At 37.1% G+C, this 14,596-nt stretch overlaps 1 protein-coding gene across 1 annotated transcript in view; it reads right to left on the bottom strand.

Annotated features, from left to right (window-relative positions):
• nudt14 (nudix (nucleoside diphosphate linked moiety X)-type motif 14) overlaps positions 1–9,398 on the bottom strand; it is a 39,815-nt gene extending 30,417 nt beyond the window's left edge. The window contains exon 1 of the mRNA XM_081378453.1: positions 9,266–9,398. Within this exon, the coding sequence (XP_081234579.1) occupies positions 9,266–9,346 (81 nt within the window). The 5' untranslated portion in view covers positions 9,347–9,398. The remainder of the gene's footprint in view (positions 1–9,265) is intronic.
• Positions 9,399–14,596: the final 5,198 nt, after the last annotated feature.

Genomic DNA, 14,596 nt, shown 5'->3' with positions numbered 1-14,596 from the left:
CATTTCCTGTCTATTGAGCGCGCCCAGTGGCCTGGTGCTGGGGCGATGGCCGCCACACGTTTCCCATGGCCTCCTCACCCTTCTGCTCACTCCAGCGTCCCTACCCCTATTGTTCCTCATCTGTTCTTCCCCACCCAGTGAACACTGTTGTCTGCCCACCAACCCCTGCTTTAATCCAACACCCCTCCTCTCCCCAATACACTCTCCTTTGATAACCCCCTTTCCTAGCCAAGACCCCTGCTGCTAAAGCAGTAGCCTGGCAGCTGGAGCAGTTGACCATGTTGGCTCAGCTGCTGGTTCTCGGGACCCGAGTGACTCTCGGCTCTGCATGAGAACAACACTGGGAACTGGCTGCAGGCTAAATTTCATTATCCAACCACTCCACTAATTAATTAAGGAGCTGTCCAGTGGGAGAGCATTGGATAATTACTGTACCTGAGATACAAGAACCAGTCATATCAGATTTCATGTGTAAGGGACAGTGCACTGTAAAATAATTTGCACCAGTGTTGTAGGACTCTAGAGTTGGCTTTGTCTTGTCATGGGTCTTGATTCAGATGTTTTTTTTTTTAGTCAATCCATTTGTGATTAATAAACCTTTGTCAGGGCAGCGACATGTTTAGTTTTAGACAGGAATGAAAACGAGGCTGTAAGGAATAGAAGTAGAGTGTGTTCAATGGACTGTACTGTTGTTTAACAACAAATTTATTGTTTGGGTGATAAAACATCTTCCCAAAAGACTTTTAGAAGTCAAAAACTCCATAAAACAATTTTGAAAGTTGTGAATTTTGAAAAACTCATTTCAGAGAATTCAGAGAATTTTCAAAGTTGGAAACTTTTGGGGGGGGGGAATATATTTGTCATTCTTTCACGTTAGGGGGATGACAAAAATATATATAAAAAAAAAAAAAAAAAAAATCGCGATATAGACAAGTGTGTGAATATTAAACCATTTACCTCACACAAGCACACACACGCTGAAGCACGTGTGACGCTCAAGCCGTTGTTTGCCTATATGAGGACACATGCTACACTCCTGCATGCATTGTGCATTCCTCCAACACATTTTCTAGAATCCTGGGGCCTCATTTTTAAAACGTGCGGTCTGCTGATAGACTTCTGCTTGTTTTTAAACACTCCTGTGCGTTGATCATTGTAACCAATCACAGACATATCCGATGAGTGTGTGAACACAATGGCCAATCAGATGTGTTTACGATTCAGCTCAACAGCACTCAAAGCGTCACAATTTAAAATTTCATTAACGACTTGGTACCGAAGCCACTTTTTGACAACTCTAATCCACGCCAACAGTCATATTTATAAAAAAGCTCTTTGATGTAGAAAAGTGCAGCAGATTTAATTGAAGCTTTTATTCACATATAAACATTAATCAATGCACACATCAGTTATGGTAAACAGAAGCTCAAGCATGCTTGCTTGATGTACAAGAACCAATGAGGTTCATTCGCGTTACGCGGCATGTTTGAACTTCCACAAGAACCTATGAGGTTTGTTCTCGTGCGTCAAGCAAGTACGGCTAAGCTTCTGTTTATGCTATCTGATCCATGTTTATATGTGAAAAAAAATCTAAATTCAATTTGTTCATCATATTATAAAGTGATCATGTCTCTTCACAAAATTTAGACTAAAACCACTCAATTCATATGGATTAGGGCTGTCACTTTTGAGAAAATTCAAATTCGAACGGATATCAAATATCAAGCAATGTATTTGAATATATTCGAATATCTACGGAAAAAAACAAAACACCGTAACGGAGATTCAATCACAAATTTATTAACAGCCTGACAGCCATAGCCTGTCTGAAAAAAAAAAAGTTTGAATTAATGTTTGAAACAGCAGGTTATCAACTTAATCTATATGAAGTGCCACTATGCATAGTAGGGCTGGGCGATATGGCTGAAAACTGTATCACGATATAAGTGTTTTATATCGGCCGATATCGATAATTATTGAATTTTTTTATAACATATTTAAAATAAGGACCAGTTCAGGAGACAAATATATTACATTTAAAGATTTTTTATTTTAAACTTAACCTACCTCTGATTATAATCCCATCAGTTATAAAGGCAGAAATGTCAACACGACCATGGAAAACTCAAAAGTCTAAAATCACAATGAACACTTAACAATTATCTCTTAACATTAAGGTGCAAAATTAAAGAATACGTAATAAATGCTTTATAAAGGGGTGGGCGATATGGCAAAAATATAATATTACAACTTCTTTCTATAAATTCTATAAATCTATTTCTTTCTATTTTCTATAAATTATACATTGATACTTATTAAAGCTATTAATAAAGTTATTAGTCAAGAGCAGTGAGTGATTTTCTCTTTACATTTTGTTGTTTTATTAACATTAAAGGGATAGTTCTCCTAAAAATTCTAATTTTCATAATTTACTCTCTCACGTTGTTTTAAACTCGAATAAGTTTCTTTCTTCTGTTGAAAATAAAAGTTATTTGGAAGAATGACCAACAGTTGATGTACCCCAGTGACTTCCATAGTATATTTTTCTCCTATGGAAGTCAATGGGGACCAGCTACTGTTTGGATACCCACATTCTTCAAAATATTAATATTAGAAAATATTAGAAGGCAATTAATACAGGTTTGGAACAACAGTAGAGTGCGTAAATAATGAGATAATTTTTATTTTTTGGGTGAACTATCCCTTTAGGGACAAGCGGCAATGTGTTTACTATTACTACTGTCTCTTTAAGAGCTGCGCGCGACGCGTCTATTATACACGCATTTGTCAAGCAGATTTTCTCTCAATTTTCTCAAGTTTGCTTTCACTTTAGACATATCCGACTAGTTTATGTAAACCTTGTGTGTATATAACAGTATGAGCAAAATAAGACTCGAAAGATTACTTAGTATTCAGGCGCTGGTAGACAGGCTTTTAGTGCATGTGAGCTTCACATGTACACGCTGAGAAACACACGCTAGAACAGCGCATCAGCACGCGAATAACAGAGAAACTGACGACTGTCTTGCATAATCTGCAGATGACATTGGTCTGACTACGGTCAGACTTCAAGTCAGGCGAGCTGACTTTTCCTGTTTTATCTAGTTACTAGAGAGTGAGTGCCTTTGTTCATGCAATCAAACCTGCTTGCTGGTTTCTTCCGACGAAAAAAAAAAAAAAAATTATCGAACGTTTTATCGAACGCATTTTTTATTGATATTGATTACGTGTCTATCGCGATACATATCGTTATCGTTTTATCGCCCAGCCCTAATGCATAGCCAATCACAAAATTAGGCTACATGGAAAAAAAGGTGCCGACCGGTTGTGCAGGAAAGTATGCAGCCATACGATGTTAGACGCCTGGCGATGCTCTGGCCGTCTGCTGTGTCTCTGACTCCGCTGCCTCATTTGGACGGTAACTCGACCGAGAATACTTTTTGTGCGCAAAAACAAACAAAAATAACGACTTTATTCCACTATTCATTTCCTTCTCTCTGGACCTCTAGTTGGTTTGCGTAGTGTTTTTGCGCAGCGCGTCTGTGTTACACGTCACCACGTAGGCTCACTATTGGCCGACGCCGGTCATGTGTGTGATGCGTGATGACGTGCAACACAGACGCGCAGCGCAAAAACACTACGAGGCCCAGAGAGAAGGAAATGAAAAGTGGAATAAAGTCGTTATTTTTGTTTGTTTTTGCGCACAAAAAGTATTATCGTCGCTTGATAAACTTAAGATTGAGCCACTGGAGTTACTTGGACTATATTAACGATCTTTTTAATAACTTTTCTGGGCCAGCAAGTTTCGGTCACATAGCAGCCTATGGAGGAGTGAGACATGGCTCAGATTTCATCAAAAATATCTTAATTTGTGTTCCGAAGATGAACGAAGGTCTTACGCGGTTGGAACAACATGAGGGTGAGTAATTACTGACAGAATTTTCATTTTTGGGTGAACTAACCCTTTAATGAACAAATAAGCCTGAACCTCGAGCCGAGACTCAAACACGGGTTGCCTTGTGCACAGCTATGGCATACACAGCGCTGCCCACAAGACTATTGTTTCCACATAACAGCTTATCTTTATCAGTTCTTTTGTCTTTGGGTCATTATATTTCTCACAGATTTCTGCTTGTTCTAAATCAGATACAGATAAAGTAGCACAGTAAAGATCCCTATAATAGTAATTATATATTAATAGTAAATATCCATTGCGTGTGGATTAATTCTACCTGGCAGTGTCTCTACTAATAGTGAAGCTGTGGGTTTTAGTAAATAAGAAATATATAGTAGAACTTTTCAGTTTCTAAGCTATTTTACTGATAAATCACAAAACAGTGTTGACAATACATTGCGCTACTGAATGTTTTCGTGTGCGCGCGTTCCGAACATGATGTGCGACCTACTGTCTGTATGTTACAATGCTTCAGCGCATTAATTTAGAACGGCGATTAACTTGCGTGTACAAAAAGCTGTTTAAAACGTGCATTCACCTGATACATTTTTGAGTATCATCAAACATATCTTGTTTGCGATCTCGGTATGCATTTATTTGTCATTTTAACTGTTGGAAACAGAGCATAAAAATGGACTTCAAAGATTTCTTATTCTATTGCGCCCTCTATAGGCTATGATCAGTGACTAGTCGACATCAAGCTTAAAGCGTCATGGCAGAGCATTTAAGTCAACTAGTCAACTATTCTGTACAACCCCTACTGACTAACTGAAAAGGCATTATTTTTACTCAGCCCTACTAGACAACACATTGACTTATTGAATAATACCAAACCCTGGAGGTGAATCTACAAAAGGCTTGGGTGCAAAGGTGAGATGGGTGGCAAAATTTGAAAATACAGGTGATGGAATGGATTGGCAGCAACCGTGTACTGGTACATGGCAGCAGGGCTGTGTGGGTGGCAAAGCGCCTGTGACTCAGTGATGCGGCTGGTGCTGAAAATTTCAACTTCTTTCAGAGAGGCAAAGGTTGTAGGTGTGGGTGCATAGACTGCACTTATCTTCTGTTGCACCTGAAAAGGTGTCTGGATGTTTTCTGACCTGCACTTTAAAGCGCTCACTTGTAATGCATTTAAGACCTCCTATGATCATTCATGATGGAAAAGCAGGACAATTAAGGCCTTATTATTCTTTTCTACTAGCCTGAACAGGACTTCATATGCAGCACTTTGTAATTATTAGCACAAATTATATCTATGAACTGACTGGCCTAAACATATTTATTTTCTCTCTAATGGAACATATTCCTAACACAAAGCAAATCTATTTAAATATCCTGCATTACTATGACCTAGTACCACAGCATCAATTTTAAAGCAGAATCCTGCCTTTTTACAACAAATACACTATAAAAAATGATTTCATGATTTTCTATTATTTTACTGCATATTATTTTGTCAAATCAACTTAGATCATTAATGTTGTTTAGATAATAGAATATTTTGAGTTTCTGTTGATTAAACCAATCACTTTTTTGTATCAACTAAATGTTTTAGTTATTATAAACTAATAGTTAGTTTGTTTTAGTTTTGAGTGAACTCAAAATTTTAAAGCAACCAATCTGAGCTTCATTTGAGCTTCCGCAAGAACCAATGAGGTTTGTTTTCATGCATCAAGCAGTTGAGCTTACAACCAGGTTACTTACTTTAAACAAATAATTTAACCAAGGATTATTTTTTACAGTGTAGATATGCTTAAGTGTTTAATCAACACATAATTATTACACTGAGAATAAAAGCCTTAATATGCAAAGGCAAAAGAATGAGAGCCTGCCAAACATCACCAAATCTTTGTGGTATTCGGTAATTCCACTATAGAAATCATGCTAAAATGCCGTAACCATTTGTGCTGTTTCACGTTTAGGAACATCTTGTTTAGGAAGGGCATTACTGAAAACAAAATCTGGCCACCGTCTGAGTCACCAGTCTCGTTTATACAAAAGCAGATTTATTTTTTATTTATTTTTTTCAGATGATGATATTTTGATGTGCTAATTCCAGTAGTCTATGAGGGACTGGGAGCATGGCATCCCTATAGCATTTAGTTGTAGGTGTAGTCCGAATAGTAGTCTGACCGACCACCATTTTAAAAACAAATAAGCCACTGAGCGAGGCCTGAGGATTAATACGCAGCACTTTATATCCATACTACAAGATTTAGTTTGTGTGTGACCCAAAGTAAAACATGAAACATCTTGAAATCCCTTACCCTCACATTAAGGGACTTAATCTGGAAAGAAAGCACCATGCATTCAATCCATGCCCGCACAGAGCAGAGGATGTGGATGACTAAGACACCTCATGTGCAACCGTGTATGTGGACCCAGGGTCTGCTTGTCAAACTATAGTAGGAGGAAGCATTACCACACTCTGAAAAATGCAACACACAGCTTGAGGAGAACAATCAAAGAGGAAACACCCACAGGTGCCCCGCAAAAAAAAAAAAAAAAGGATTTAATGTATACCAGTACAACAGAAGGAAAAATTACGTCAACACAGGAAAACACTGGATGTGTTGACATATTTGGTACCACAGTTCCAAAGAAAAGGATTGGGATGCATGACAAAAATCAGTCAGTACCAACAGGTTAAAAGATTAAATCATATATAGGCTATTTGAATATGATAGTAAGGTCTACAGATGTGTTGGCATGGGCCTTTAGCTACTACTCTACAGTTTCACAGAAATAAGAAAAGGAAGGCAATGCCAAAACCACAGATTAAAAAAAGATAAAAGCATGGTCAGGGTCACAAATTAAATTTAGGGCTTTGAGCAAAAAAAGCCACTTAGAGTGGCTAAAAGATTATTAACATTAAATGTGTGCGTAAAATGACCTCGTAATGAAGTCCTGTTTTTTTTTTTTTTTTTTTTTTTTTATCCATGTAAGCTAATATTATAATGTATATTGCATTTGCTGTCTCAGTATGTGTATCAACTAGCTAATGCATAACAAACTGGGGGAAAACACATGAATTATTAAACTAATATCTGCAGTCTCCTGGTTGGTAAATACTGTAGCATTCCATTAATGCTAAAATCAAGAATTAAAATCAACAGTTATATGTATGATACAAAACACCTGTTCACCACCCCACTTCAACGCACCCATAGAGGATATTGTTTTGCTCGCAGCGATCTACTATATGTCGAGCTACAATCTACTACAATGTCTAAACTCAGCAAAAAAAAAAAGAAGCATCCTCTCACTTTCAACTGCTTTTTCCCCCAACAAATTTCTTAACATGTGTAAATATGTGTATGAACATAAAGAGATTCAACAACTGAGACATAAACTAAACAAATTTCACAGACATTTAACAAACAGAAATGGAATGAGTCCCTGAACAAAGAGGGAGTCAATATCAAAAGTAGCAGTCAGCATTTGGTGTGGCACCAGCTGCTTTAAGTACTACAGTGCATCTCATCCACACGGACTGCAGCAGATTTGCCAGTTCTTGTTGCGATATATAAACCCAGTCTTCCACCAAGGCACTTGCAAGCTCTCAAACATGTCTGGGGGCACATATGGTTACATGTTGTTTGCCATGCGAGGTTGATCAGCTGCCCTTCCTGTCTCCCTGTCTATCTCCTGGTGTTTTTCAGAGTCAGTAGAAAGGTTTCTTTAGTGTTAGTGTCTCTAAGTTATTGTAAATGTGACCTCAATTGTCTACCACCAGTAAACTTTAAGGCCTTTTCCACACTAATACGTTTTCGTTTGAAAACGCATCTTTTTCTCTCCGTTCCGTCCACACTGAGACGGCGTTTTTGTCCTGTGAAAACTGAGCTTTCCCAAGTATATAAATTTGAAAACGTTGTTTTCGCATTGTTGTGTGTACTGTGAAAAGGTATTTGAAAACGAAGAAGCATTTTTAGTCATGTGACGCATATTGAACTGTTAGATATGCGTTTATACCGCTATTATGCGCTATAACTTTCACACTGTTGCTAATGATATGTTACTTTGTAAACTCCTCATATTGCAGTCCTGCAAAAATGTACTAGCAATTGCTGTCCTGTGCCAAAACATGAGAGCAGTTGCGTTTTAGACCAAACATTTAAAGGCGAGTGAGTGAGTGCGACCCGGAAGCATAGGTGAATAGTGAGATATTTTGCTTAATAAAATAATCCTGCTTGAAAAATAGCATGAGAACTTGATTATGTCTGTTCCATCTGTATCATCTAATTGAGCTTTTATGGGGGTTTTACACATGCACAGTAAGGTGAATTTATCGTTTTTAGACGTTTTATTGAGGATGAGAAACTTTTGGAAAATGCTTGAAAACGCTAGTGTGAACGCAGTTTTCAAATATCCAGGTTAATGTAGATTTAGCCTTAGTGTTTTAAGGACTGTTCCACAGGTACACATGTAATAATTGTTAATTAAGTATTTATGGTGGTTAAGCATGAAAAACTCATTACCCATTACATTGTTTAAACCCATTACAAAACATATCTGTAAAGCTAATTTTGGATTTTACAAAATTATCTTTAAAATAGAGTATTCTGAAAAAAAGGATGTTTCTTTTTTGCTGAGTTTATATATATTTTAGTGAGTCAGATGTCGCTTAATTAATTTGCTTAAAAATGTTTTAATAACTCGAGTCCTTATAATATTTAATATTTATAAAATCAAGAAGGCCTCCACTGAGGGTTGTCCTAACAATAGCATTTGCCCTGACTATATTCAAAACACATTATTGTTTATATATATATATATATATATATATATATATATACATATACATATATATATATATATATATATTTTTTTTTTTTTTTTTTTATTGGTTATGACAGAGAGATAGATAACAGTATGGATAACATTAATGATAATACAGCTTGTGTTCTAGCATGTTTCCATCATGTTCAGTGCAGGATCTCGTTTTATTCCTCAGTACCAACTGTACAATATTATGTGCATCAGGCTTTTAATAAAGACTAAGGCAGCTGTGCTGCTTGTAATGTAAAGCATGTGCTCGAGGGAAAGTGGCTGCTTTCCTGTCTATAGCTTAATAGCGTCTTGCTAGTTAGCCTAAGATCACAATACACGATATCAGCAACATTTGAAATACGCCGTTTGTCATTCTGAATGCCGCTATGTATGTTATGCTGATTGTGAAATATTAGACGCAATGTTGGTCGATAAAAGCAATGACAGAATGAATGGGGGTTGGGCTGCTGACAGCAAAATGATGAGGTGTGACCGCATCACTGACAGATGATAACGTGCGATTAAACTATAGCAACTCACCTGGTTGTAATGCACCCTAAACGGTCTCAGATAGTTAGAGCTGGTGCACGGAACCACCTGAATATTATTGATCTGCTCCATGGCTTTGATATAGCTGCCCACGGGTACTTCTCACCACAGATGGCAGAGCCGCAGACTACGGGAGAATGAGGGGAAATGTCTACGGAAGCCTGTGAAGGGCAGAATAAAGAACGCTGTTTAGTCTTTGCGTTGTAGTAATGTTCTGTAGAGAGGATGACTATGCGGACGCGGTGCAGAAAACTTCCAGTCAGCTATAGTTGCGGGTGGATAAGGTCATTCGTTCATTTATTTTTATTTTAAGGTTAAACAATGGACTCTGTCCCCTCAGCACGCCTCCCTTTCGACCTTTACCGGGCGCGCGCCTAACGCGCGCATTCAGGTGTGTGTGTGTGCTTGGCTCGTGCTGGCATTACCTCACATATCGCCAACTTCAGGGAGCGCGTGATTCGCTAAATAAACCGCCAAAAGTCTTTAAAGAATTTAAACCGCCAAAAGTATTGAACAATTTTCTGTAAATCTTTGCAGAAACGTGCACTGCCCAAATCCCTGAATGATTCATTTGACCCCCCCCCCCACCACCACCACCACCACCTTCCTCAACAGGACAATTAAGGTATTTGTTGTGGAATTATTATAATTATTAAAAGGTAGTAGCCTAGTATTTGTAGAAAAACTAATTTAACAAGTAAGATTTTGAATTGGCTTATAGCCTAACTTATATTGTGAGTAACACCAAACTGTTTATATTAGTTTTATTTCTTTTAAAATATTTATATTTTATTATGCATGTGTATATACATTATATATATTTTTCTCTTTCTTGATTCGTTTATTTTATTTATCTGCCGAATTAAAGGATCTTTTTTTTTAACACAAAAAATGGATTAAAAATGTGAAATTTTATTTCACATGATAACTGATAGATGATAACTGGTCATCATCACACTCTCTTAATTAATCATGGGATGTAGTCAGGTCATGTGAATAATGTAGCATACTGTCTTATTTTCATTCTTTAGCCTACAGGCAGCAGTAGGCCAATTCCATTCCAAACATATTTTTTCTTTTCCATCTAATGTAGGCTATTCATTTGTTCAGTTCTTCATTTTTCTCTCTCTTAGCCTACCCTCACAAACACTCCACTACTGCAAAGTAAATCTTTCTGCTTATCTGATGGCCTTAAAACATCAGTGACCACTGAATGTCTAAACATGTGGTTTCAATGTAGTTGAAACAGAATGCAGCATTTGACATGGATGCCTTAAGAATCGCAGAGGTAAACTGTGTGTTTCATGATTGGTGCAGGTTTTTTTTTTTTTTTTACTGACTGTATGCCTCTGCTTACATCTCATCAAAACCAGCTGACAGAGCTTATCCTCTCTTGAAACATCTTATAATTATTTATCTTCAATGGTTGAGTCCTAGTAAAAGGTGGTGTATTTGTGGTCCCAGTGCTGAAGTTTCACAACTGTTTTGTGACTCTTGGAAGGACAGCTGAAAGTAGGCTCACAATAGTCCTTTTTTTTATGAACTTAAATAAATTAAGGAGAACTTTTCCATGTAATTAGTTTAGGTCGGTACAACAAGAATAAAACAAGTTTATTTAAACAAATAATGTGTTGTTGAAGCAACTTAATAAATTTAACATGCGACAGCGCATGTTAGTATTCTAAATACAATTTAGTTTATTATAAAACTTGTAGGATGAACAAATAAGAAGATACTGGTTTCAGTACTGCCAATTAGAACAGTTTTTGTTCATCAACAGACATGTTTATCATGCCACCCACAGCCCAAGCACAAACGCCACTCTTCTGCACAAGAAACTCAAAAGCATAACATAAACTCTCTAAACATTAAGCACTAACAAGTCTTTCTCTTTACTGAAAAACAAAATAACTGTTAATTTCAAAATGTACTCTCCTAATGCAGTCCCATGCAAAGCATGCTGGGAGCTACAGATCCACTGTCCACTTAGTTGTCAACAAAAATGATTCAAGTAGATTGAACCTAATCATATTAATTTGTGAGAACAAATTTAAAAAAAAAAGTTGCTTCAGCACATTTTAACAAAGTAATTTGAACAAGCAACAAAAAATATTTTTTGAGTGTAAAATCCAAGAGTCAGTAATGATAAGAAGTGTATAAAACTGTATTGTGAGAGATGATGTTTGTTAGTCACCATCTTTTTCACAACAGAAAGTGCCCATATGGTGAAAATGTTCTTTAGATGTCTGTGATCACAGCTTTCACATATAGATGACATCATCTAGTCGGTTCATCATCGAAAGGTGGAGAATATGTCTATTGATGGCTTGACATGATTTCAGAGACAGCAGAAGTGGAGCAAATTGCTAATTACACTGAGGAATTCACTAGGGACCTACAGTATATGATTGTTAGGTCAAGGTTACAGACATAAAGAGCACGAAATTGGCTTGCAGTTCCTGAATAATGTATACTATTTTTATATCCAGCATTATTGTCTCATCCAAAGTATTTAGAATGAAATTGACATCAGATTTTTACTATTAGAACAGCTCTAGTTCTGTATCAATTAATTGTCATCAATCAGATGTATTTAAATGCAAATAATTGTATTTGCAATATTCTTCTACCCATTTGTTCTGCAATATCCTTGGGCCTTTTTGTCTTATCCAGTAAGAAATCATACAAATATTGTAAATAAGGACACAAAAAACAAAGACCCAAATGTTTTATTTCTCATGTGGTTGGTTTCTCTGTATAACCACAGTGATTAATGTGATGACAATTCAATCCACAATATACTCCACACCCTGTTCTTTCAATCATATTTCTCATACCTCTAATCATAGTTCTCAGAACTCTCCCACACGAACGGATTCCGCCCCTTGGTTCCCCTTTCCCGCCCCTTCCAATCTTCTGAGTTTGACTGGAAAAATACAAGTTCTAATTTGATCTAAATTAGATCTTTTGATGAAGGCGGGGTGGAAGTCAGTCGATAAGGCATCATGGAAATTCAGCGTGTTCCTTATAGACCCCGGGGTGTGCACCTTTCCAAACATCTTTAGACGCAATACTGTGCGGTACTGTGATTGTGGTTGCCTGCAATAATACAATAATCAGTGCAATCACAAAAGCACCATACAGGCCCAGGCCAGGAGGTGTTGAGAGGAGCTGAGGACGTGTAACACCCAGGATGCCCCAACTTTAATGCTAAATTCGGGGAGAAAGGGTGATGTCACCCAAACTGCAATAGGGCACTCGGTTTCTGACATTCCGAGGGTCCCAATCTCTTCGAGCCAGTTTCCTCCTCAGAGGGCCAGAAGTCGCACCCTCCATACACTGGCAGGATGTAACACTTTTGCTGGCTGATTTACATCTAAATAAACATTGCCAGACAAAACAATGTGCGACTGGAATGGAAACGCAGCCCTTTTTTCTCCACCCGGCCAATTGATATGATCCGATTGAACATGGCTGCACTTTTTGATAAGCAGTACTAGAGGTTTGCAGTCGTAACTTTCAGAGTTGAAAAAGGGGTTCACTGAGAGTTTAAGAGCCTTTTGTGTGGGGACACTTGATTTGAATATGTGAATACTGATATTAGTATTTCTTTATTACAAAAATATACATATATGTAAAATATTAAATACTTATTAGCTATTACAAAAGACATATATCATTTTTATCATCTCCATTTTTTAAAGCTACACTGTGTGATATTTTCCCCCATCTAGCGGTGAAATTGTATATGACTACCCAGTGAATATTAGTTTCTGTTCCTTTCAATTTCGAGGGCGTTTTTACTCCTACGGTGGCCGTATTATTCCAAGATTAACATGGCTTCCAGTTCGACTTCGTCCAATTGCGCCTTTAAAACTATCACCTGTGATCCGTCGCAGCACAGATTTATGTTACAAGGTAAACAATACTTTTTCACCATTGACGTGAGGAAAAGTAACGCAAGTTATACTAGAGGTCGTTTCGGCGTTATGCACAACCAGTGTTGTAATGTAACGGAGTACAAATACTTCGTTACTGTACTTAAGTAGAAATTTCACGTATCTGTACTTTACTTCGCTATTTAAATTTATTTCAACTTTCACTTTTACTCCACTACATTTCCTAGATAAAATGTATACTTTTACTCCGATACATTTCCACTAAGCATCTTTGTTACTCGTTACTACAAAATAAAATCAAAAGAAATGTGTGCGACTGCAATAAGGGAGGTTTGGCGAATCACTGCTCCCTAGATACTAGCTCCACGCTCCGCACGGCGCGCGCTCTATTTCAGCGTAATGGTTGTTTGTTGCCATGCCAATGGAGGAGGAAGCACAACTGAAACCACCACGGAAGCACGAGCACCTACTGGAGGACCTCCCGTTATCGTAGACGACCACCCTGACACAGAGCTCCCAACTCTCACGCATTCACCGCGAGACACACGCAATTGACACTTTTCACACGCTCTCACACCATACATCCATTTTCTCACGCACAGAAAAATCGCGAAGCAAAGAGGACACGGAGACCGACAGACTAGACAGAGCAGGTTAGTTATTATGATAGAAAAAAAATCTCAGATTCTGTCAATTTTATTACGAAATTCAAATAAATACCGTTTTGCCGCTTGTAAATGTGACGTGACAGATCCCTAGCGCACGTGAACCGATCGTCTCTACTAGCTAATAGTAAATAAACACGAATGAACAATGTTAAAAGAAACAGTAGGCTACAACTTACCGAAATGTATATTCATCATCGTACATAATATCGATCAATCAGTGTTTTTCAACTGCGGAAAGGGTCAGTACAATAGCTGGAGAACAATTATGTCACATAACATTTACCTCAGGAAAGCCATTTGATGACCATAATATAGGCTATAGCACGTTAGTTGGCTAGAAAAAAAAGAGCTATAGAGAGTATTTATCTAAATATGTGTACTATATTACATATTTATTATATTTTTACTTATATCATTAAATAAAGTTATTATGATAAAAAAACCGCATTATATTTATATCTGATAGGGCTCTCTGTATGAGTTTTTTTTTTCTTGAGAAAAATGAATGCCTATCTTGTTTACCCTTATATTTATCCAAATTAGTCAATATTGCATATTGTGATGCAAGATTATTTTTTTACATCCCACCCACCCCACAATAAAGCCACAATAAAGTTCACAATCAAAGTTCTAACCGCTTGCTTAAAAAAAAATATATATATATATACTTTTACTTCAATTACTTAAGTACATTAAATATCAGAAAATTACTTTTGATACTTAAGTACAGTATATATCAGATACTTTAAGACTTT

This window comes from Scardinius erythrophthalmus (assembly GCF_964197995.2).
Source record: "Scardinius erythrophthalmus genome assembly, chromosome: 11".
Classification (NCBI taxonomy): domain Eukaryota; kingdom Metazoa; phylum Chordata; class Actinopteri; order Cypriniformes; family Leuciscidae; genus Scardinius; species Scardinius erythrophthalmus.
The sequence above is the reverse complement of the archived record's forward strand: the minus strand, read 5'-3'. Positions and strand labels throughout refer to the sequence as shown.